Source organism: Enhydra lutris, unplaced genomic scaffold (genome assembly GCF_002288905.1).
Source record: "Enhydra lutris kenyoni isolate GAN:26980312 unplaced genomic scaffold, ASM228890v2 scaffoldscaffold62, whole genome shotgun sequence".
Lineage (NCBI taxonomy): Eukaryota > Metazoa > Chordata > Mammalia > Carnivora > Mustelidae > Enhydra > Enhydra lutris.
In genome coordinates this window covers 178,191-198,871 of record NW_019154146.1, presented here as the reverse complement: position 1 = coordinate 198,871, position 20,681 = coordinate 178,191, and the positions used below count along the sequence as shown (strand labels likewise).

The 20,681-nt window shown below is 55.4% G+C and overlaps 1 protein-coding gene across 3 annotated transcripts in view; it reads left to right on the top strand.

Annotated features, from left to right (window-relative positions):
• The window catches only part of LOC111158645 (family with sequence similarity 120B), an 81,135-nt gene that overhangs the window by 36,876 nt on the left and 23,578 nt on the right, over window positions 1–20,681 (top strand). The window contains exons 6-7 of one of the 3 annotated variants that reach the window (XM_022520821.1): window positions 17,600–17,806; window positions 18,991–19,084. In XM_022520821.1, the coding sequence (XP_022376529.1) occupies window positions 17,600–17,806; window positions 18,991–19,084 (301 nt within the window). Of the gene's footprint in view, window positions 1–17,599; window positions 17,807–18,990; window positions 19,101–20,681 lie in introns of those variants that run through there. The other 2 variants (XM_022520822.1, XM_022520823.1) reach the window with 2 other exon arrangements.

Here is a 20,681-nt window from a genome sequence, read left to right as displayed (position 1 = left end):
TGGAGGTTCAGGGAAGTCCCACCAATTGGTGACATGTTAAGAGCCCAGATTGTTAGGGTAAAATAAAGCTTCTCCGTGACTGTTGGGGGTGGCATTCAGTTACTTTTTTGGGGGGAGAGGTCCTTAACCTGCGGAAGGTAAGGTGCACTCCCAGGGTGAGACCTGCGGTCTGATGGGCACATTGTGGGTGGCGGGAGCCGGCCACACGGTCAGATGACAGGGCTGACGAGCTCCACTCACCAGGCTTCTTACCAGAGTCCGCACCTGCCTCAGAACAGAGGGTTTTGTGGACTTGGAAAGGGGAGGTTAGGAGTGGCGTCCTCCTGGCCACGATCTGTGCTCTGTGTGACGGCCTGTTCCGGGCAGGGTGTTGGGGACAGAGGGGCGCACCGCTGCCTGCACGTGCCCTTGGCCGCCGGCACCCATCGGGAAGCCCACTCACCGTTCCCCAGAGAGGAGTGCAGGTGCCTGGGTGGGGCTCCGAGAGCCGGGGGCTTGCGGCTTCCGCATGGAGCGTGGGGAGCATGAGCTTGCTGGAGACTTAGCCACGCGGTTGGGGAGTAGCCTGGAATCGCAGGCTTTTGGGAGAACGTTTGACACACCCAGGTAACTCCTGATCCTGAGTCCACAGAAGGAGCGGTGCTGCGGGCCTCTTGTCTTGGGGCGTGGGTGCCATGGACGTGTGTCCAGGCACAGAGCTCACACGGCGGGTTCGCTCCCCTGGCCCCGGGTGAGCGCGCGGCTCCGACGGTCCCCGCAGGGACAGCAGGAGAGTCACTGATAGCTGGAGCCGGGAAGCTCACCGGTAGGAGTTCAGAGTCGGTCTGTGCCATCGACTCTCCAGATCACATCTTTATCTTGCCAACTTGTAATGCGCTCTCATTCTGCCCACGGCTCACGCCCAGCCTTAGCCAACCGCAGCCCTTAGGCCAGAGCTGGCCTGTCAGCTATCTTTGAACGGCCTGTGAGCTCGGGACAAGGTTTACATTTTTAACTGGTAAGGAGAAAAGTCCGAGAAGAGTCTTCTTTCAGGACATGTGGACGTGCTGTCAAGTCCATAAAGTTGACGCTGCGACAGCAGAGTTGAGAGCTGTGACAGACACCATAAGGCCCCCAAACACCAGAAGTAAGACCCTGTGGCCCTTTGCAGAAAAGCCTGCTGGCCCCGGCTTACACGAGCAGGCCGGTGTGTAGGCTTTCCTGTGAGCTGGAAAGTCCCTGGGCAGTGCATGTCCTAAGCACAGAGACCATCCCACTGGCCTTCGTGCTGGGCCTAGAGCTCACTCAGGAGTGAGAACAGCAAAAATACCTTCCAGAAATAGGGTGCTTTCGTTTGGGTTTGGGCTGCTGCTTCTTTTTTTTTTCTTAGAGAAATTAGGAGGACTTCATAAACGTTAGAGTTAATTTTTATGTCATTCTTTTGAGGGAAACGAAAGTTCTGTCTTGTTATGTCGTTAGGGAAATGAAGACAAAGATTGGTGTCTTGGCCAAGACCCCTCGGAAGGGCTGCTGAGGGTCCACTGAGCTCTGGAGTCGGCCCACCCATGAGGAAGTCTGGATTTGGGGTCTGGGAGCAGGTGTTGGTGATGGTGACTTGCTCCTCGTTGGGTCCTCTGTCGCCTGCTGGGTGCTGCACGAATGTCAAGTGCTCGGTGAGCTTTGCCGCTGAAGACGCTTGTCAGCTGCAGCCGGAGCACACGGGACCTTGGAGGCGGTGCGGGCAGGCTCCGCTGACGGGCTCCCGTCCAGGGTGCTTTGCCCGAGGTCGGGGCGCCTGCCGCGGTCAGGTGATGTCAGGCTTCGTCTCTTCTCCCCAGACGGCCTCCCTCCCGGGAGAGTAGAGGCCGCACGTGTAGAAGCAAATGTAGAAATCTTCCGTTAAAGGATCTTTAGTCAATATTGCCCATGTTGGTGAACCGTCACTTTCCAAAGCAAACGCTTTAAATTCTGGTGATGAGACAAAATTGCTTCCAGGACATCCTGAGATCACGTTTGCTCTAGCACATCAAAGGAAAGCCCACGGAATGAGGTTTTACTGCTGAAACCACTGAAACAGCCAGAGAAATACGGCACCGTGGAAATGTGTGTTGGTAGAGTTATTTAGAAAAAATCGTTTGCTGTTAGACACTCAAAAAGTTGATGAATGGATGGATAGTAGAAGTAGAATCTGTCAAAACTTTTGGTAGACTTTTGAGGTTGATCTGTAAGCACAGAAGATGAAGACGCCCCAGATGGATTGAGACAAACATGTCAAGTCCAGCAGACGGCTCTGGCCCCCCCCGTCTCGTCTGCGCGCACACACAGGTCCTTGCCGTGCTCCTCCCCCGGCGGCCGGCAGAAGGTCATGGAGTGCCTTCGAGGAAGAGAGCGTGCTCTCGGGGGCCCAGCTGCCCCTCCCGGGTCTGGCGGCTGATGCCGGTGTCACTTCCCGTGCCTGTGGCCCTGTGCTCACGGTGACACACGTCGTACCGTGTGTCCCTGGCGCGGTTCGGAGGATATGAGCTCTAGGGAACAGGCACGTTTGTGGAGAAGAGGAGAGGCCTGTCGTGACTCGGCCACGGGCCTGGTGCCCTTCCTGCACTTCTGTCCCTCGCCCTTAGATGAGCCCCGCAGCCACTCCCCAAGTTGCTCTGGGAGCAATGAGCAGTGAGGACATGTTGGTCTGCTCAGGGCAGCAGATGGGTGCCTCACGGGAGTTCTCAGGGGAGATCTCGGACTCCAGAATGATCCGGGTGCCCGGCCGGTTGACCCCCAGCTGACTTGCCGTTGAGGAGCGCTGCAGGAGTCACGTGGCAGAGTCGCGGCACAGAGCACAGCAGGCCAGACCTGGGCTGCTGCCCCCTTTGTCAGTGACGCTGCTGGGTGTGCAGGCTTGCTCGCCCGTCAACGCTGGCCGGCCGCAGCGGCAACAGAACCGAGCCGCCTCAGTGTGAGCCTGGGAGGGGCCGTGGGTCTGCACTGACGCCCAGGCCAGCCGCACCCAGGGGAGCCTCCTGTGTGTGTGTCCAGGTGCTGTTCACAGTTGTGAGGCTTCAGAATGGAAAAGCTTTGTGCTGAGTTGGGCCTCAGTCCCCCTCTTTGTCCTCTGCTGTCCCCACGCCATCCTGATACCCTGTCACTGCACTTCTCCCTGGGAACCCCTCCCTGGGACTTCGAAACTGGCCTCTGGCAGGTCACTCGCTCGCAGGGCAGAGGCGAAGGGCTGACGCTCAGAGCTTTGACGCTGGGCCATGGCCTCGCTGCCTCCTCCGTACGCCTTCTGTGGAGGGACTCCTTCCCTTCTGGAAGGACCTGCACGTGTTCCTCCACACCCGCATGGGGCAGTTGCCTGCGTGCTGAGGGACGCCTCACCAGTGTCACCAGCTCTGCTTCAGTGCCTGTCCCCTTCCTGTGTCTGTGAGCATCCCTTGTCTTCTGCTGGAGGACTCCCGGGCCCTCTCCTGGGGCTCGCGCTCTTCCAGACCGGACACTGGGCTTCACGCACCCTCGTATCTTCTCCGGTACCCGCACTTTCTGGGAAAGCCCCTCAGCTGGGGTTGTTTGCGTGGAGTGAGGTGTGTCCTCAGCTCCTTGGGGTGGAAGCGGAGTCTCGTAACTTCTGTGGAATCTTTGTACGTTGTCAGCACTCGGGGGCTAGCTGCTTCACACTTTGGTCAGTCACCGTGTGTGTTTAGGCTAAAATGCTTACAGGAGTATTTTGTCTTCATGAATACGAATCTTCAAATAAAAACTTGTTTTTCTGTAGCAGAACCAAATCTCCGGACATGATTTGCATCTTACCTCTCTTTTTCAGACCCCGTTCCGCAGGTTGGCCCAGGCATACCCAGGGTTGAGGGGCTGGGTGTCCTGAGATATCCCAGTCCCGCATTGTGCCCCTGCTCCCCTTCCTGCTCCCACAGTACCAGCCCGCAGGACGTGGGTGCCAGCTAGAGCTCGTGCAGTGCTGGGAGTGCGGGGGGCCATCTGTGCCCCTCGTCTTCCTGACCCAGGGGTCCTGTCTCCTCGTTCTTGCTCCGACGCTTCATGCCTGTGGCGGATCTGAGCCTCTGAAGTTCTCCCGGGGGCCAGACTTTGAAACTCCTAAGCCAGAACTTGGTGATTTTACTCTGTTGCGCATGTGTATCGACTGTGGGATGTCTTAGGTCACCGGAGGGCCAGGCAGGAGGAGAACGGTGGAATTATGGCTGATAGTTCAAATATTATCCTCCTGTCTTTCTTGCAAAGATTGGTATTTTATCATTTTTTTAACCTGTTTTTTTCTGACATCTTACACTTGGGAGTAGAATCGTATAATCTCATGGTGGGTGTGGGTCTGACCGGGTGGCTGCAGAGGGAGCCATGCTGCTTTGATGTGCAATGATGGAGGATGGGAGACGGACGGGTGGGGGGTCGACTGAGCCCATCTCGGGAGCTGTAGAGTGGTGTGGGATGCCCTGTGGGTTCCGTGGCTCAGTCTGGAGAGGGGCCAGGGTAAGGACAGTGGTCCGTGTGTGCTTGCCCATGGCAGCAGGAGGCCACGCGCCCCAGGACGCTCGCATGCCGTGCGGTTCCCATGGCGGCTCCCGTGGGCACCGGGACTTGCTCTGGTCGGCACGGCTTTACACCTGGCCGGGCTTTGTCCACTTTGCTCTGCTCTCGGGCACGTTCTGTAAGCCGTCAGAAAACAGGTGGTTTTTCTTGTTTGCCGCGTGGGATGGTCAGTTCTGAACTTGGGGTGTGTGTTGGGGGGGTAGCACGTGAGAGTGGCCGGCACTGTGCCACTTGGAGCTCCGAGCCCCAGACCCGCTGACCCGGCACTCCTGGGATTGCAGCACAGCAGCTCGGCCGGGACGGGACCACGTTTACTGCGGGCCGTGTGCCAGACCCTGTGCCGAGAGTCCTGGGGCCGGGAGCACCCGCGTCCTGCTTCTCTGTGCAGGCGTCTGTCCGCGTCCAGAGGGCTCCTCCCGCACAGTGATGGGACACGAATGTGGCCCTGGGTGTGAATGCACTTGGCCTCTCAAGACAGGCGCCGCGGAAGGGTCCGCCCTGCTGTTGTGACCGGCACAGTGTTGGTTCTTCCTGCGCCTGCCCATGCGTCAGGAGAAATCTGGTCTTGACACATGGTCATTTGTGTACATGTAAACACAACGACTTTTTTTTTTTTTTAATTGAACTGTGACTGTAGTTTCGAGTGTATAGTCGACAGCTGTTTTCAGAGTTCCTGCCGTGTGCGCAGTGAGGGGCCCTGGTGACAGGTGTCACCCACACAGGGACTAGCCTGACACGTTGAACCTCCACTGGGTTTTCAGAGGCTCCTGCGTGGGTCAGGCGGACCTGGCTGTGTTGTTCCTCTGCTCCCCAGGGCGCACCAAGTGTCCCGACTCTGGAGGGCTGAGGACAGCCGGGCGTGAATGGGTCCCACACCTGCCCGTCCAGGCTCACGCGGGTCCCTTGAGGGTTCCTTTGTTTGGGCCTCGCTGCGACCAGGGGACCTGCTAGTGTGTGCAGGCCTCTGGAGCCTGACCTCTGCGTCTGTTCCTGTTCTGTTTGCTGGTGCTCCCCTCGCCCTGTGTGGGGTTCTGCGTGCCCGTGGGGCAGTCGCCCTGGCGAAGCCCTGGCCGAAGCGGAGTTGAGGTTGGCTCGGGCCGCAGCTCGCAACTGTGGTAGTTCTGTTCCGTTTTAGTGTCATTTTGTGTAACTGCCGGTAAGCCCCAGTTAGTGGACCTTCCTTGGCCTGGGAGGGGCACCATTCCGTGGAGCTGTTGACTGTCCGTATTTCCCGGGCAGCCTTGGAACTGGAACTGGTCTTTCTGGTTTCTGGGTCCCCATCAGCTGCTCCCTCACCTGGGCGGGCGTCTGGCAGGGCCCAGCTCTTCCTCGTCGTTACGCCAGAGCCCCTGACTGCTCCTAGAACGTGTCTCTAGTAATTGTATCTGTAAGGCCACACCTGTTAGGCACCTGGAACCAGTCTGTGCTCGCTGGGGACTCTGAGCCTGGAGCCAGGCCCAGCCTTCCGCCGTGACGACTGGGGCTCTGCAGGTGCCCCCTCAGTGTCACTTCTCTGGAAAAGGACAGCGGACATGGGGTTTCTTTGCTGGAAGGTACCCTCGGAGCTTCAGGTCAGCCCTACAGCCTGCGAACATGGTCTGCTCCCCGCTCGCCCTAGTTCGCGTGAAGCTGGGGTTTCTCTGTTCCCTGAGTGACGGGGAATTGATCCTGGTCATCAGGCCTCCAGGAGCCCGTCTCTCTGCTTGGTTTTCCATGCACCTCCAGCCGGCCTGGTGCAGCCCTCGTCCTCGCACACTGTGGAGGAGGAGAGGTGAGGTCTGTTCCCTGAAACCGTACATTCTAATGCGGAAGTGAAATCACAAGGCAGCCGTGGCTGAGAAGTACTGTTTCCTGTCTCCCAGACATGGAGACGCGTAGGGAAACACCACGGACCTGCCGGTTGCCCCTGATGTGAGTCCCTCGCTGGGACCGCATGTGGCAGTTGCTGAATCCAAGCGAACCGGCCAAGACTCGGGCCCCAGCACCAGCACTACCTGTGCCTCTGTGCGCCATGTGTCCCTTGGTCCCCCAGGGCCTCTACCCTTGCTCAGAGCCAGGGAGGGTGGGGGTCGCCTGGGTGGCTCCGTCAGTTGGGTGTCTGACTCTTGATTTTGGCTCAGGTGGTGGTCTCGGGGTCGTGAGATCGAGTCCTGTGTTGGGCTCCATGCTGGGTGTGGAGTCTGCTCGGGATTCTCCGTCTCCCTCTGCCCCTCCCTCCCTTCCAAAAAAAAAAAAAAAAAAAAAAGTTTGTGGGAGTTGGGGAGCAGGGAGAAAGTCATGTTTAGGAAACTGGACTAATGGCCATACAGTGTCTTGAACTAAAAGTTCCTGAAGCACTGGTGATGTCACCCCCTCCCGTGACCCCAGGGCAGTGCAACTGGGCTTGAGACCAGAGTCTCGCGTTGGTTGTTTGCCTGCTCTGACGTGTTACGTGTTTGCCCCTCGACGCGGGGGCCGAGAAGGCGTCAGTTCCGCATGAGAGGAGGCGCAGCGTGATCCGTGCAGCTCACCTGAGCCTGAAGGAGGCAGGCAGCGTATTGAGGAAGTCAGGGGAACCGGTGGGGCCTGCGGGGCCCCGTGGCAGCCACTCACTTAGCCCGAGCTGGACGAATTTCCTCGCTGGGACCACGGGACCTGCCAGGCCCCTGGGGTTGGTGTTCTCAGCTGAGGCAGCGCATTCTGATGTCTTCTAGGGTTGGTTATTTTCCAAGAGCAGACGTCCTAGTTCCTGTCGGTCAGTGTACAGTGGCGTGCGTCGCCGCCCGAGCTGTCCCCGTCACCTGTGCAGGTAGCACAGCTTGACCTTTACTCTGTCCTCGCAGCACGTGTAACTCCGTATTTCAAGCAGTTAGAGAGCTTTGCTTTGGGAAGGCACGAGTAGGTCCTGTTCCAGAGCAGAGTCTGTCTTGATTCCTCTGTCCTTCAGTTCCCTTGGGCGGGACCCACACAGTTGCAGCGCCTGGGCAGCCTCGTTAGTACCAGGCAGGACGGCTGAGCCCCGCAGAAGGTACACAGTGGCCCACGGTCCCTTGGCAGGGATGGGGGGCCTCCCAGCTCCGGAGCCTGTCCACTGCGTGGCCATTGCTGTGGCAGCTTCCCGACAGACGAGCGCTCACTGTGAGTGCGCCCCACCTGCACACGTAATGGACAGCAGGGTCTCCTTCTAGAACGGAAGCTGGCATGGCACAGCTGTCAGGATCGTGCCCTGTTCTCACCAGCACGTGCCTCGGCCTGGTGCGCTGTGGCCTCTGGCGTGTGTGGACTCGGCTTGCCCGGTGTCGCACAGCACGTGCACAGGAAGACCGTGACTGTGTCCTTGTATGTAAGCATCATGCTGTGAGGTGGAGTCAGCCCCTTCCCCTGGTAAAGACCCTGAGGCCATCCGTCTGTAGGGCGGCAGCAGCCAACAGACGAGGAAATATGCCATAGAGCAGGTTCTGGTATTTAAGCAGCTCGCTGGCTCACTGAGTAGAGATCAGGACTCCGACTCTGCCAGACTGTCCTGGGGTGCAGGGAAACAAAGGCTTTCATCCCAGGAGGGTGGGTTCAGTGGGAGTGTGACTGTGGTGAGCAGCAGGCCTCCTGGGGTGGGAGGGCATTCCTGTCCCCTCGTCCTCCTCCTCCAGGCATTTGCCCCTGGCCTGGAATGTAATGGATCTGAGCTGATGCTAGGGTAAGGACAGGAGTGCCTCGGAAGGGAGCAAAGAAATTGGCTGGGTTCGTTGTGTAGCTTAGAGACTGAAGAGGTGGCTCTGGTCACAGCTGGGACTCCCCTGCATGTGTGTGGGGGGGGCTTGGGCAGCAAAGTGACAGGCACCCCTCCAGGGGCCATATATGCCAGCCCAAATAGGTCACAGGTAGGGACAGAGTGAGTCTGACAGGGGGCCCAGCACAGGGGTGTCGGGGCTGCTGCTGGTGGGACGGAAGGTGAGGTGTGTTCGGGGAACGCCTACAGGCCGACCCAGGTGTGGGGATCCCGTTCTCCTGGTTGGGTGTCAGAGGTGAGACGGAAAGAGCTCAGTGTGGGGAGTGTCCCACGTGCGATGCGTGTTCACACAGTGGCACCTACAAGTCTGAAGCTTGGGGAGAGTCCGTGTTGGAGGTGAATTTGGGAAGCGTGAGCCCATTGGGATGTATCAACACAGGGAGAAGGAAGAGGTGTAGCAAAAGGATGTCAGCGAGGGGTCCTGAAAACACCTTCCTGAAGGACGGGTGAGAGCTTGGAGAGAAGATGGGTGTGTGGGGGTGGGCAGAGCGCCCGGGCACGGGGGGCCATCCGAGAAGGGTTGAGGATGTGTGCTGGACTTGACCCTGGAACGGCTTCTGAAGAGTGGTGGTGGGATGGGGGGAAGGTGCTGGGGCTGGAGAGAGTGAGACACCCTTGGGGAGTGTGGGGAAGGAGAGGGACGAGGCTGTTGACGGGGTGACTGTGTGTGTGTGGGGGGGCACCTAAGGGAGGAGAAGGAAGTTTCCCTCTTCAGTACCACCTGCTGTGTGTGCCATCTCTCTGGCTCACGTGGCATTTCCTGACCCCTCGTGGCAGTGAGGGCTCGGTCCTTTCTGGGCAGCAGAGAAGCCTTGAGGATAGAAGAGTTAACCTTGAAAGTTGGGATCCAAAGGGAAGTGATTATGTTTGAAAAATGAAATTATCAACACATCCACCCCTTTAAGACTCTGACTTTATTTCTGGTTTATGTGTTTTTCTTGATTTAAAGTTTATTTTTAGCACCTGATAATTAAAACTGTACTAGAGGTTCCCAAAATGCCCATGTCTGTTGGTGGAATTATCCTCAATGAACACACTTTGCAAACTCTCCAGCAAAGACTCCGTGAGAATAAGGAAGGCAAGTGCCGGTCTCTGGGTTGTGGCCCGTCTATTTAAAGTGCTCACCTGCCAGTGTGTGTGTATTTTTGTCATGCCCAGAATTGCTAGTATACGTGGGATATAATTTTAAGGATTCTTAAAATGAGAGTGTATGAACTGGAACAGGAAAAAAAATACATCTTTACTTTTACCACTTTCTAACTTAAATCCATCCTTTTATTTACAACGGAGCCCACAGATCCTAGTAATGACAGCAGCAGCTGTGGGTGTTCACCAGTGAGGGTCACGGAGGGTCCGGTGGCATCTTAGAGTTGGAGAAATCCGTGCGTGTCCTTGCCCGTCACCCTCGTCTCCAGATTAGTTACTACACTCACTGCTCTTGCTTAATCATTTGAAGATATACAAAGAAGTGGTTAAATTCCTAGATCATAAATTCAGGTTATTTTTAAAAGTTAATTAACTTTTAAGATTTTATTTATTTAATTTGACAGAGATGCAGCGAGAGAGGGAACATAAGCCATAAGCAGGTGGAGTAGGAGAGGGAGACGCTGGCTTCCCACCGAGCAGGGAGCCTGATGCGGGCTTAATCCCAGGACCCCGGGATCACGACCTGAACCGAAGGCAGACGCTTAACGACTGAGCCACCCAGGCGCCTCAAATTTAGGTTATTTTTAAAACTACTTCATTGTAATTAATTCTTTAAGCTTCTAAGTTATTCTGAGAAAGAATCCATACATCTCACTAGACTGCCAAAAATATTTATGATATGAAAATGTTGAGACCCCTGGCTGAAGAGACAAAGGATGCTGGGACTGCCCTCAGGGGTGGGAGACTGAGGTCTTCTGGATGGATTTTCCTGTTGAAGACTAATTAAAAAAACCCCAAAAAAGTATTAAGAAAAATAGATCTGAAAGTATCAGATGGCTACAAGGTCATGAAGAATTACTGAGTCAAGATTGTAGAAAACAGAAGTCCGGGAAGGGCAGCCAAGCATGGGGAACCACTTTTGCTCCAGTGTATATACCTGGTAAGAAAGGAGAAAACATAATTGGCCATAGTCAGGAGTAGGCGAGGTGTCTCACAGACCCTGCCAAGAGCACAGGGGTCACGTGCTCCAGACAACTTCGTACACAAGTTTAGCAGCTTAGATGGAGTGGACTAGATCTCCCCAAAGCACAAGTGACTGCGGCCCGCGCATTATCTAATAGGTTTTAGACAGCCCCTTAACTGTTAAGAAAATTTCATTCACAGTTTTTTAAAACTCTGCAAAATACAGCTGTAACCCAGTTGGTTTCACTGGGTCATTTATCAGAATTCAAAGAATTAATGCCACTTCTTCTCATTATCTTCCAGAAAATATAAGAAGGTGGAATACTTCCCAGTGAGACCAGATTTACCCTGATACCAAAACCAGATAAATGAATTACCAAAAAACCACATCCGGCTAGTGTCCCACATGAACACAGATACAGACATCCGTAACAAAATGTAGCAGACCGAACCACGCAGTGTGTAGACAGAAGCGTTCAACCATGGCCAAGTGGGTTGTTTACTGCCGAGATGCATGGCTGATTCAGAATTCAAAAACCTGTCTGTGTAATTCCCTCCTAGGCTCGTGAGGAAGAATCAACAGCCCTGTCAAGTGTTCAGAAAAATCATTTCACAAAATTCTGTACCACTTGTGGCAGAATGTCAAAGAACAGGAGTAGAGGCGCCTTCTTTAGCCTGATAAGGGATATCTGCTCAGTGCCCTGCAGTTGACACCGTGCAAACCAGTGACAGGCCACAGCCCATCCCCCCGAGGTGGCAGCGACGGCTGGGACCTGGACATCTGCCCGCATCATCCCACTCGAGAACCCAGAGCCGGCAGGTGTGGCCTGTGCACTGAGGCAGGGAAAGGAACTAACAGGCATTCGGATCACTGAGGGACAGAAAGACGGTCCCAATTTGCAAATGACATGATTCTGTACACAGAGAATCCCAAGGAATCCATCAAAAAACTCCTAGAGCTAGTGGGAGTTCAGGTTCAGCAAGATCTCAGGCTAAAGACCAACATAGAAACAAACAAAAAATTGCATTTCTGTATACTAAAATTTAAAAGGTAACACCACTTAAATTGTTCCATAAAAATGAATTACCAAGGTATAACCCTAACAGACTCAGTATCCGTGTGCCGAGAATTACAAAATGCTGGTGAAAGAAGTCTGAGGAAGCTCGAGTTTTTGGAGAGGCGGATGCACCATGCTCGTGGGCTGCAAGTGTTTGCACCGTGGAGAGGTCCGTTCTCCCCGGCGGAGTCCAGCAAGGTTTTTTGTTGTTATTGACACGACAGGATTATTCTAGAATTCATACGGAAGAGAACAAAATAGAGCCAAAGCAGTCCTGGAAAGGAAGAACAGTGTGGGAGGAGTATCGCTGGTTAACGTGGCTGCTGATGCGGCTCGTCGTGTTGCTGCACCTGTCAGGACTGCGGATCGGCCAAGGGTCGGACGCACGGGTCAGGGAACTGAGCAGCAGGACCACACGGGGACCACCACCCGCTTCCGGCGAAGCTGAGGTCTCGGCTGAGGCCCAGCAGTGTGCTGGAGCCGTTGCACAACCACAGACAAAACACAGGAGTCGTGACCTTCACCTCACTATTCCTGCGAGAGATCAACTCAAGGAGGACGCCGAGCTACGTGCAACATGTGCTGCTGTAGACTTCTGGGTGGAAAGTAGAAAACTTTGGAATCTAGGGCTAGGTAGAGAGTTCTAAGGTTTCACATCAAAAGTGTGATCCTTAAGAGAAAAAAAGCAGTAAGTTGGACTTCATCAGAATTAAAAAAACATTTGGTCTGTAAAAAGTGAGGAAATGTCAAGCTGCTGAATGGGAGAAAATACGTGTTAACATAAGTCCAATGAAGGTCTTGCAAGTAGAAAACGTAAGGTAGTAAAACCAGTCCACTTAGAAAACGGGCAAAGACACAAACAGAGGTTTCACCGGGAAAGATGTTTGCCTTGTTGCGCGCTCATTACAGCGGCAGCGAGGGGTCGCCGGATAGCCAGAGCGGCGCACCGATGGCAGCAAGCCCTGCGAGGAGGATGGGGTACTCACGCGCCGGGGGGTCTTGGGGTGGGTGCGTGAGCCCCTGAGGCCCTGAGCACGCACGTACCGCATGCCTCAGTGGCTCCCCACACAGTGTTTGTCCCACAGACGTGGGGCTTCTGCCCACTCCAGACGCCGCCGTGAGCGTCCCCACAGCTGCACGTGTGATGGCAGGAGCTGGGAACAAGAATGACGTCTTTAACGAGGCAAACACTCAAAGGCCAGTGGGGCCGGCTGTGAGAGGCAGGGCCTGACACACTCGCTGCATGTGCGGATCTCGGGGGGCCATGCAGGGTGACGAAGCCGGTGCTTCGGCTGACGACGCTCTGAGTGCCATGCTAGGGAGATGGAGGATGGCGCAGGCAGGGCTACCCCCCAGGCTCTGCGTGACAGAGGCTCTGCATCTGATGGTGGTGGTCACGCAGAGGACATCTGTGACATCACACACGTGTCCACACGTGGGGACAGGCCCATCTCCTGGTCTGGATGCCGCACTGTGGCATGGAGGGTTGAGCACTGTGGGTGATGAGGGGGCGTCCGTGGGACCTGCGGTACAGCCTCTGCAGTAGCTTGCGAATCTGTCGTCGTTGCAAAATAAAAATCCCAGACCGGCCATGTACTGCCTCCCAGACACTCCCAAGACAGCGGGGCACCACGTCTCGGGGAGAGGAGGGTAGAGGTGAACTGGGCACTCATCCTGAGAAACTAGTGTGACAGGATGAGAAAAAGTGGACTTCGAGTGGGGATGCTTCCTAGAGAGATGGTGGTGGTCCGCACCGGGAGCGTGTCAGGACTCTAACTGGGCCAGTTCACCTGGGCAGCTTCAGAAATACATGAAATGGAGACTTAAAGGACGGCAGAGAGAAACGCTCCAGGGGCAGACCTGAGAACCAGGCTCCGCACTCTGTGGCCCTGTGGGCCAGACCCAGCCCACAGCTTGTGCTCGTACCATCCTGCAAGCTAAGAGTGGTTTTTACGTTTTTGAAGAGCATTCAACAGAGACTATACAAGGCCAACAAAGCCTGGCATATTAACCATCTTGGCCCTTTACAGAAAAAGTTTATTGAGTCCTGCTTTAACCCATTCCTCTGCAGAGCATGGAACAAGCAGAGGGAACACTAAGGGTCAGAGGCCGGGAACACAGTGAACACAGGCCCTCCTGGCCCCACGGGCTCCCAGAGTCGCAGGACACTGCGCTCGGAGATGGCTGACGTGGACCGTGCAACCGTCCTGGAGCCCCAGCTGGTCTCTGATCGTTGAGGCCATCCTTCTGCTTTCTGACAACAGTAGGAATGATATGAAAATCAACAATAACACAAAAATTAAAACTCACAGTCACTTGAATATTAAATAGAATATTTCTAACTCATGTACAAATAGAAATCACAGTAGACATTATGAAATAATTTGGACAACAGTGAAAATAGTCATACTGAAATTAGCAGATGAAGCCAAAAGCTGTTCTTAGAAGGAAACTTATAGCATTAAAGTGAATATGTTTGAAAAGGGAGGCCCAGAGCCTGTGGTGTGAGTAGATGTCTCTGTAATTAGAAATGAACAGATCAAACCCAAAGAGGATGGTAGGAAGGAGATAGTAAAGGACCAAGAGTCAGTGACTAAGTGGCCCATGTGAGGAAGGAGAAGAGGGGCGCTGACGGGCGCCAGCGTGGGCGCCTGTGTGGCTGAGTCTGTGAAGTGTCCACTTGGTTTTGGCTTAGCTCAGGGTGAGTGGGGTCAGCTTGAGGTTCTCGCTCTCCCTCTGCCATAATCAGGATATTGGGAACAACACTATACCAGTAAATTTGGGAAGTTGGTAAAATGAACAAACTCCTTGAAAAACCCACCATAGGGGCGCCTGGGTGGCTCAGTGGGTTAAGCCTCTGCCTTTGGCTCAGGTCATGATCTCAGGGTCCTGGGATCCAGTCCCTCTCTCTGCTCAGCGGGGAGCCTGCTTCCTCCTCTCTCTCTGCCTCCCACTCTGCCTACTTGTGCTTTCTCTCTCTCTCTCTCCGACAAATAAATAAAATCTTTAAAAAAAAAAAAAAAAAACAACCCAATGTAGTTAAGACTGGAGTGCGATGATAGAGAGTCTGAATGGTTCTGAATCTCCTGAGGACTGTGAAGGAAACTGCAGATCCCACCGGCTCCTGGCCAGCATCCCCGAACCTCAGGAGGAGGCGCCACGAGGGTTGTTCGTCTACCTTGTCTTAACAGGCCCAGCAAAACCAGGGGACCAAAGACAGGAGAACACATGAAAATTAGCGGCCATTCTGTTTCATGAAAATAAATTCAAAGCTTCCAGAAAAAATTAGCAGACAGTCTGGCTATACATAAACTTGATACAGAGTTAACGTTTGAAAACCAGTGTGATTCACTATAACGCAATAAATAAGAAAAGGCATGTGTTTTTGTTAGAGGATGCAGGAAAACTATCGTTCAATTCGGTACTTGTTCATGGCAAAATCTCTCAGTAAGTCAGACTAGAAGGCAGCTTCCTTGATGTAGCAAAGATTACATCTACAGTAGAAACCAGACTTAATGGTGAAATACTGAAAGGTTTTTTTTTTCCTGTCTAGTGGGAGTGAGTCGGGGGTACATTCTTTTTTTTTTTTTTTTTTTAAGATTTATTTGTTTGACAGAGATCACAGGTAGGCAGAGAGGCAGAGTGAGAGAGAGGAGGAAGCAGGCTCCCCGCTGAGCAGAGAGCCCGATGCGGGGCTCGACCCCAGGACCCTGAGATCATGACCTGAGCCGAAGGCAGAGGCTTAACCCACTGAGCCACCCAGGCGCCCAAGGTGTAGAGTTTAAAAGAAATAAAACTTAACCATCTTTGACAGATGGCATGATTGTATAAATGGAAAATCACTTCTACAAGTTTAACAGGTGCTAGATACAGAGTTGGCATATACAAGCCACGTGAATGCTGTGAAACAAGGCAAGTAAAAATAACTCCCCAGGTTTTTTACATTTACACTAATATCAAAGAAAGAACATGAAGTAGCAAAAAGCAAAAGCTGTGCAGAATGTCTACGTTGACAGGCACAACATTTCTGAGAGAACCTACCGTGAGACTCCCCATATAAAGGCATCTGTGACCCCCAGAGTCACGCACAGATCCCAGGAGTTCCCCGTGGGTGGCAGCGTGCGCTGGGACAGTGAGGACAGCCCCTTGCTCCCTGTGTGGTAGCCTCCCGAGTGGTGTCCCCAGAAGCAGGTGGACGCAGCAGTGCACACTGCCTGACTCTTAAATTCACGGCGTGCAACACCAGCCGCAGTTTGAGCCTTTGGCCAGTGCTCACTGCTCCGGGGCAGGGAGGGCGCCGGGGAGGCCAGCGCAGCTTTCTGGGCACGGCGGCGCGTGCTTTGTGGCCTAAGTGTAGGCTGCACTGTTGGTGGAAATGTGGTACTTTGTGGTACACGTGGGTCCGTGCTCTGGAGGGGGTATACCTTGTTTATTATAAAACAGACACAGGTGTAGAAGAGGTGAGCACAAAGCATGAAAAAGAATTGTTTCTGTTACAGAAAAATCTACCAAGTTAGAGAAGTGCCCCCAGCACATGGAGAAAATACGCAACGTCTCTGTCTGGGCACCTTTCCCGCCGGCTGCTCTGACTGCATGGTCACCGTGGTCTGAGCACTGGGGTGAGAGCCCGTGGTGATGGGGCCAGGGTGGGGAAGCTCAGGGCAGCTTGAAGTTTGCAAGAGGAGTAGCAAAGATGGGACGTCCTAGACTCCCATTATCCCTTGGCGCGTTGTCCAGACTGGAGGGCTGAGCCACATGTGGCCCTGAGCCCCTGAAATGTGGCTAGGGCATCTGAGGAACTGAGTATTTGATTTTGGTTCATTTTAAATCGGATACACATGATACACATGGCTCCTGACTCCTGGCTAGGGCTGTGCGGTTCTAGACAAACAGTGACAGCACGTGCATGGGCGGGGAAGTGTGAGAGCTCGACGCACAGTGAGATGGTGGACAGTGCTGCAGGGCAGTGGCAGGGGGAGCAGCAGCAGACACGGCCTCACCCGGAGGCACCTGCAGAGCAGAGGGAGTGAAGACACCCACTTCTAACTACCCGGTGTCCCCTCAGCCCCACAGACCTGTTCGTGGTTGCTCTTTCTGGGAGAATGTAAAAGCTGTGCTGTACAGCAGACACTTTCATTAGACCTTAGATTGAGGCGCCTGGGGGCTCTGTCAGTGAGGTGTCTGCCTTTGGCTCAGGTCATGATCCCGGGGTCCTGGGATCGAGCCCCACGTCTGGCTCCCTGCTCAGTGGGGAGGCTGCTTCCCCCTCTCCCTCTCCCTCTGCCACTCTCCCTCCTTGTGCTTGCTTGCTCTCAGATAGTTAAAATCTTAAAAAAAAAAAAAAAAAAAAGTCACACATACCCTTTAGTTAACTCTGGGGTAATTGTAGCTCATGATAACTTTTTTAAAATGATCAGTTTTATTTTAATAAGCAAAGTGAATCCTTACTTGTAAAGGGGATGAAACGTCTGTGACTTCTTTCACAGTTTATTTTGGTTTTGTAAACTGTACTGGACATGCGGCGACACTTAGAATAGCCACTGTGTAATTTGAGCAGACAGCGAGGGACTTGGTGGGCACGAGCGAGGTTACCCGTTCGCGTGGGTGCGTCGGCATGGGCCCCGCATCCCAGAAGCGGACGTGGCTCCATCTGTGCGCGGAGAGAATGTGTGACGTCACAACAAGAAGAAATACTTTATATTCGTGTGACTTAATTTGTAAAAAGTTATCCAGTCATCAGCACTGTGAAATAATTAACACTTTTATTAGGACAGCTGAGTGCTTCTTAAGCATACGATGGCCTCGCCGGTATCTCAGACCAGCCTTTCTCAGCCTCCTTCCTTGGCCGTGCGCCCGCAGCCGCTGATATTGCAGTGTTTCCTGGTGGACCGTGGCTCTGACCTGCGGAGGGGCAGTTCTGAGTTGCACACACAGGCCCGGGCGAGCATCTGGGGCGTGCACAGTAGGTGTGTGCGAGGGTGCACACTTGTGCTGCGGCTCCCCTCCCGCAGCCCCGGGGCTCCCTGAGGGCCTAGGGGCACAGCGCTGTGGCTGCCGTGCAGCACCGAGGGACGGGGTGTCTCCTTCCCCGCACGTGTGTGACTCCTCCTCTCCGTTCTCTGTCTGCACCCCACAGCTTGACTACATCGACCCCCGAGCCGTGCAGCTTGGCTCCCTCCTGGTCCGTGGCCTCACCACTCTGGTCTTGGTCAACAGTGCGTGCGGCTTCCCCTGGAGGACGAGTGACTTCATGCCCTGGAACGTGTTTGACGGGAAGCTGTTCCATCAGAAGTACCTGCAGGCGGAGAAGGGGCACAGCGTGGAGGCGCTTGTGGAGCAGAACGTGAGTCCACGGTTTCTTCGTGTTCAGAGACAGTGGGTTTGAGGCCAGGCGCTCAGAGGAGCCCTAGAGCTCTGAGTCCTGGGCCAGACATGGGTTCTGTGCGTCCTGAGGCCGCTCTGCTGGGACGAGCAGACGTCCTTTCCAGAGACCTCCCCGTGGAGGAGGCACGTGTTCCCAGGCTTGGAAATTCTTCAGTTTACACCGACCGTGGGTTACGTGGCTGCAGTTACCGTGCTTTCGATAGATGCTTGTTCCAGAAAGGCAGGAACACGGGTGGAGAGGCTTAAGCCTTCGGCGTCATCAGATCTCATAGCTTCTCCCAAAATACTGCCAGAGGGCTCGAGTAGCCAAAGTCCCGCTGAAGGAAGGCAGGGAGCACCCCACCCCGTCCAGCGTGGCCCCCCTCTTCACGGCCTTTCTCTCCCTGGCCTTCTTGAATCAAGGACTGTTTCCCCAGAGGTGCCTTTGCAGACCTCAGACTAATTCAGTAGGAATAATTGTATTCACTTGAAAACATCCCCCGGGGGCTGCTGGCTCCATTGGGAATGTGGGCTCCGTGATGGCCGGCTGTGTGTGTGCGAGTGCTCCGTGATTCCTGGGAGGCCTCTGAGGAGGGCCCCCGCCAGGCTCCCAGGGAGCGTGTTACAGGGGCCGCAGGCAGGTGTGGGAGCCTGTGGCCGCCGAGCGGTCACCGTCCCCATGAGGTCAGCGTGTGTTGTGCTTCACATTGGATAGAAGGCATCTGGGGAGATGCTGCCGTCCCTGTGCCTCTCCCAGACTAATAATCAGGGTGTCCTTTGGGATTTGGAAGCCACTAGCCTTGTGTGCAGGCACCGGCGGGGTCGTGAGGGAGGGTGTGCTCGTCGCCGTATGCGGAAGCGGGGACGGGTCAGAGCAGACAGCAGCCACCGCCTGCAGAGCCCCAGCTGTGGTCCCGTGTCTGATGTGCTGGCCACACACGGGGTGACCACAGGTTCGGGCAGGTGGGGCCCCGTGTCAGCAGTAAAGGAGGCGGTGGATTACCTCCCTGGGGACTCGAGAGTGTCTGTTTTCTGAGAACCTCTTGTCAAGTTTCAGTGTCGAAGGAAGTGCTCCCCAGTGTCCTTGGACACCACGGCCACCGTTGTGTCTCCTGAGTGTGTGCTTCGGCCTGACCCGGCTCCCGCCGTCTGCTCTGTTTGCAGAGGTCCCGGCTGACCAAGTTCCACGCTCTGAAGTCGGTCGTGTGCAAGGCGTGCGTGAAGGAGAGCAGACGCATCGTCAGCCGGCAGCACCGGGCGCTCCCAGCAGCCAGGTGGGCGGGGCGGGCCTCAGCCGCGGTGGGCGGGGCGCTCCCAGCAGCCAGGTGGGCGGGGCGGGCCTCAGCCGCGGTGGGGGGCGCTCCCAGCAGCCAGGTGGGCGGGGCGGGCCTCAGCCGCGGTGGGCGGGGCGCTCCCAGCAGCCAGGTGGGCGGGGCGGGCCTCAGCCGCGGTGGGCGGGGCGCTCCCAGCAGCCAGGTGGGCGGGGCGGGCCTCAGAGGCGCCGGGCGGGCCCAGGGTGCGGGGTGCGGGCAGCCGGCCCACGAGACTGGGAGAAACACGCCCTCGCCGCACTAGGCGCTCCCCAGCAGTTTCCCTTCTGGTCCCTTCAGGAAAGGTGTCCCCCAGAGGACGCACCTGCTCTCCCCATGACTCCCAGCTCCCCTGTGGCCTGCACCGCCCCCAGAGCTCCCCGCAGCCAGAGCGGCTGCTGAGGTGCTGGTTTATGTGACCAGAGTTCTCGTTCTCGGAGTAGACCTTGGCATGTAAAGAGCGCAAGCGGAACGGGACGGAAGCAACCTCGATTCCGTCAGGAGAACGAACGTGGACCGATAACGCGTTTCTGCCGTCGTTTCTGGGCTCGTTGTGGTGACCTGCACGGTTGTGTGTCCTGCCTGTCCAGACCCCCCAGTCTGAAAGTGGCTTCCAGTTTCTCCCGTTTCCCGTGCGCTGTTTCCTAAAACAGAGCACCACAGTTTGCGAATTAGGTGTCACCACGTAGTCAGAGTTCGATAAGTGTTGCCGACGTGTTTTCTACAAACCCTCCTCTGCGGCATCACTCGTGACGAGGAGCTTCTGTTTCCCTTGGCCCCGTTTTCCAGTGTGTTGTTGTAGCCGTGTGACAAGCGAACAGTGTGTCTCACTGACCGGATGAGTCTTTATCAGTGAAGGTGACTGTCGTGGGGGTCCCCTTGTTGATGAGTCTGATTATTTCCCGTCCCCCTTCGGTTCGGATCCGTGCCTGTCAGCCCAGCAGCTCTGTCTCTGTGCTCGCTGGAGCTCGAGAACTGCCCCCAGGTCCTGCCCCGCAGACTGTCTTCTGGGGCTCTGCTGGGCATTGGGTGGGCAGGTCTCGTTCTGAGGGGCTTTATGTCTGGTGCCGTGTGCGGGGCCTGCCTGAAGGAAGGAGAGGGGCTTCCTCCCTGTTCCCAGGAGTCACAGGCTCCCGTCTTGTCTTACCCTTTCGTGCACCCTGTAGCTGTCCCCTGCTGGCTGAGGAGAGGCCAGATTTGAGACCCCAAGCAGGAGCTGATTCCTTCCAGAACAGATGTGCAGCGTTCTGCCTTTGTTGCCTTGTCCCCAGGCTGGCCGGCTGCCCGTCCTGCGTGCTCAGTGTCTTGGGCTCCCGGGCAGGAGCCACAGGTAGCACGATGCAGGCCGCGGTCAGCTGGCGGGAGACACTTAGACTTTCTCATGGTACATTCTAGTCGAGGCAAGTGGTAGGGGGTGTCAGAGCTTAGGAGTTTCGAAGAGGGAACTTGAGGGTGGTTAAGTGTGTGGAGAATCGGGCAGGGTGCACCTCAGTCCAGCTCTCGTGGTCCCGGGACCCCTGCTCACCCAGAGCCCGAGCACTGGTG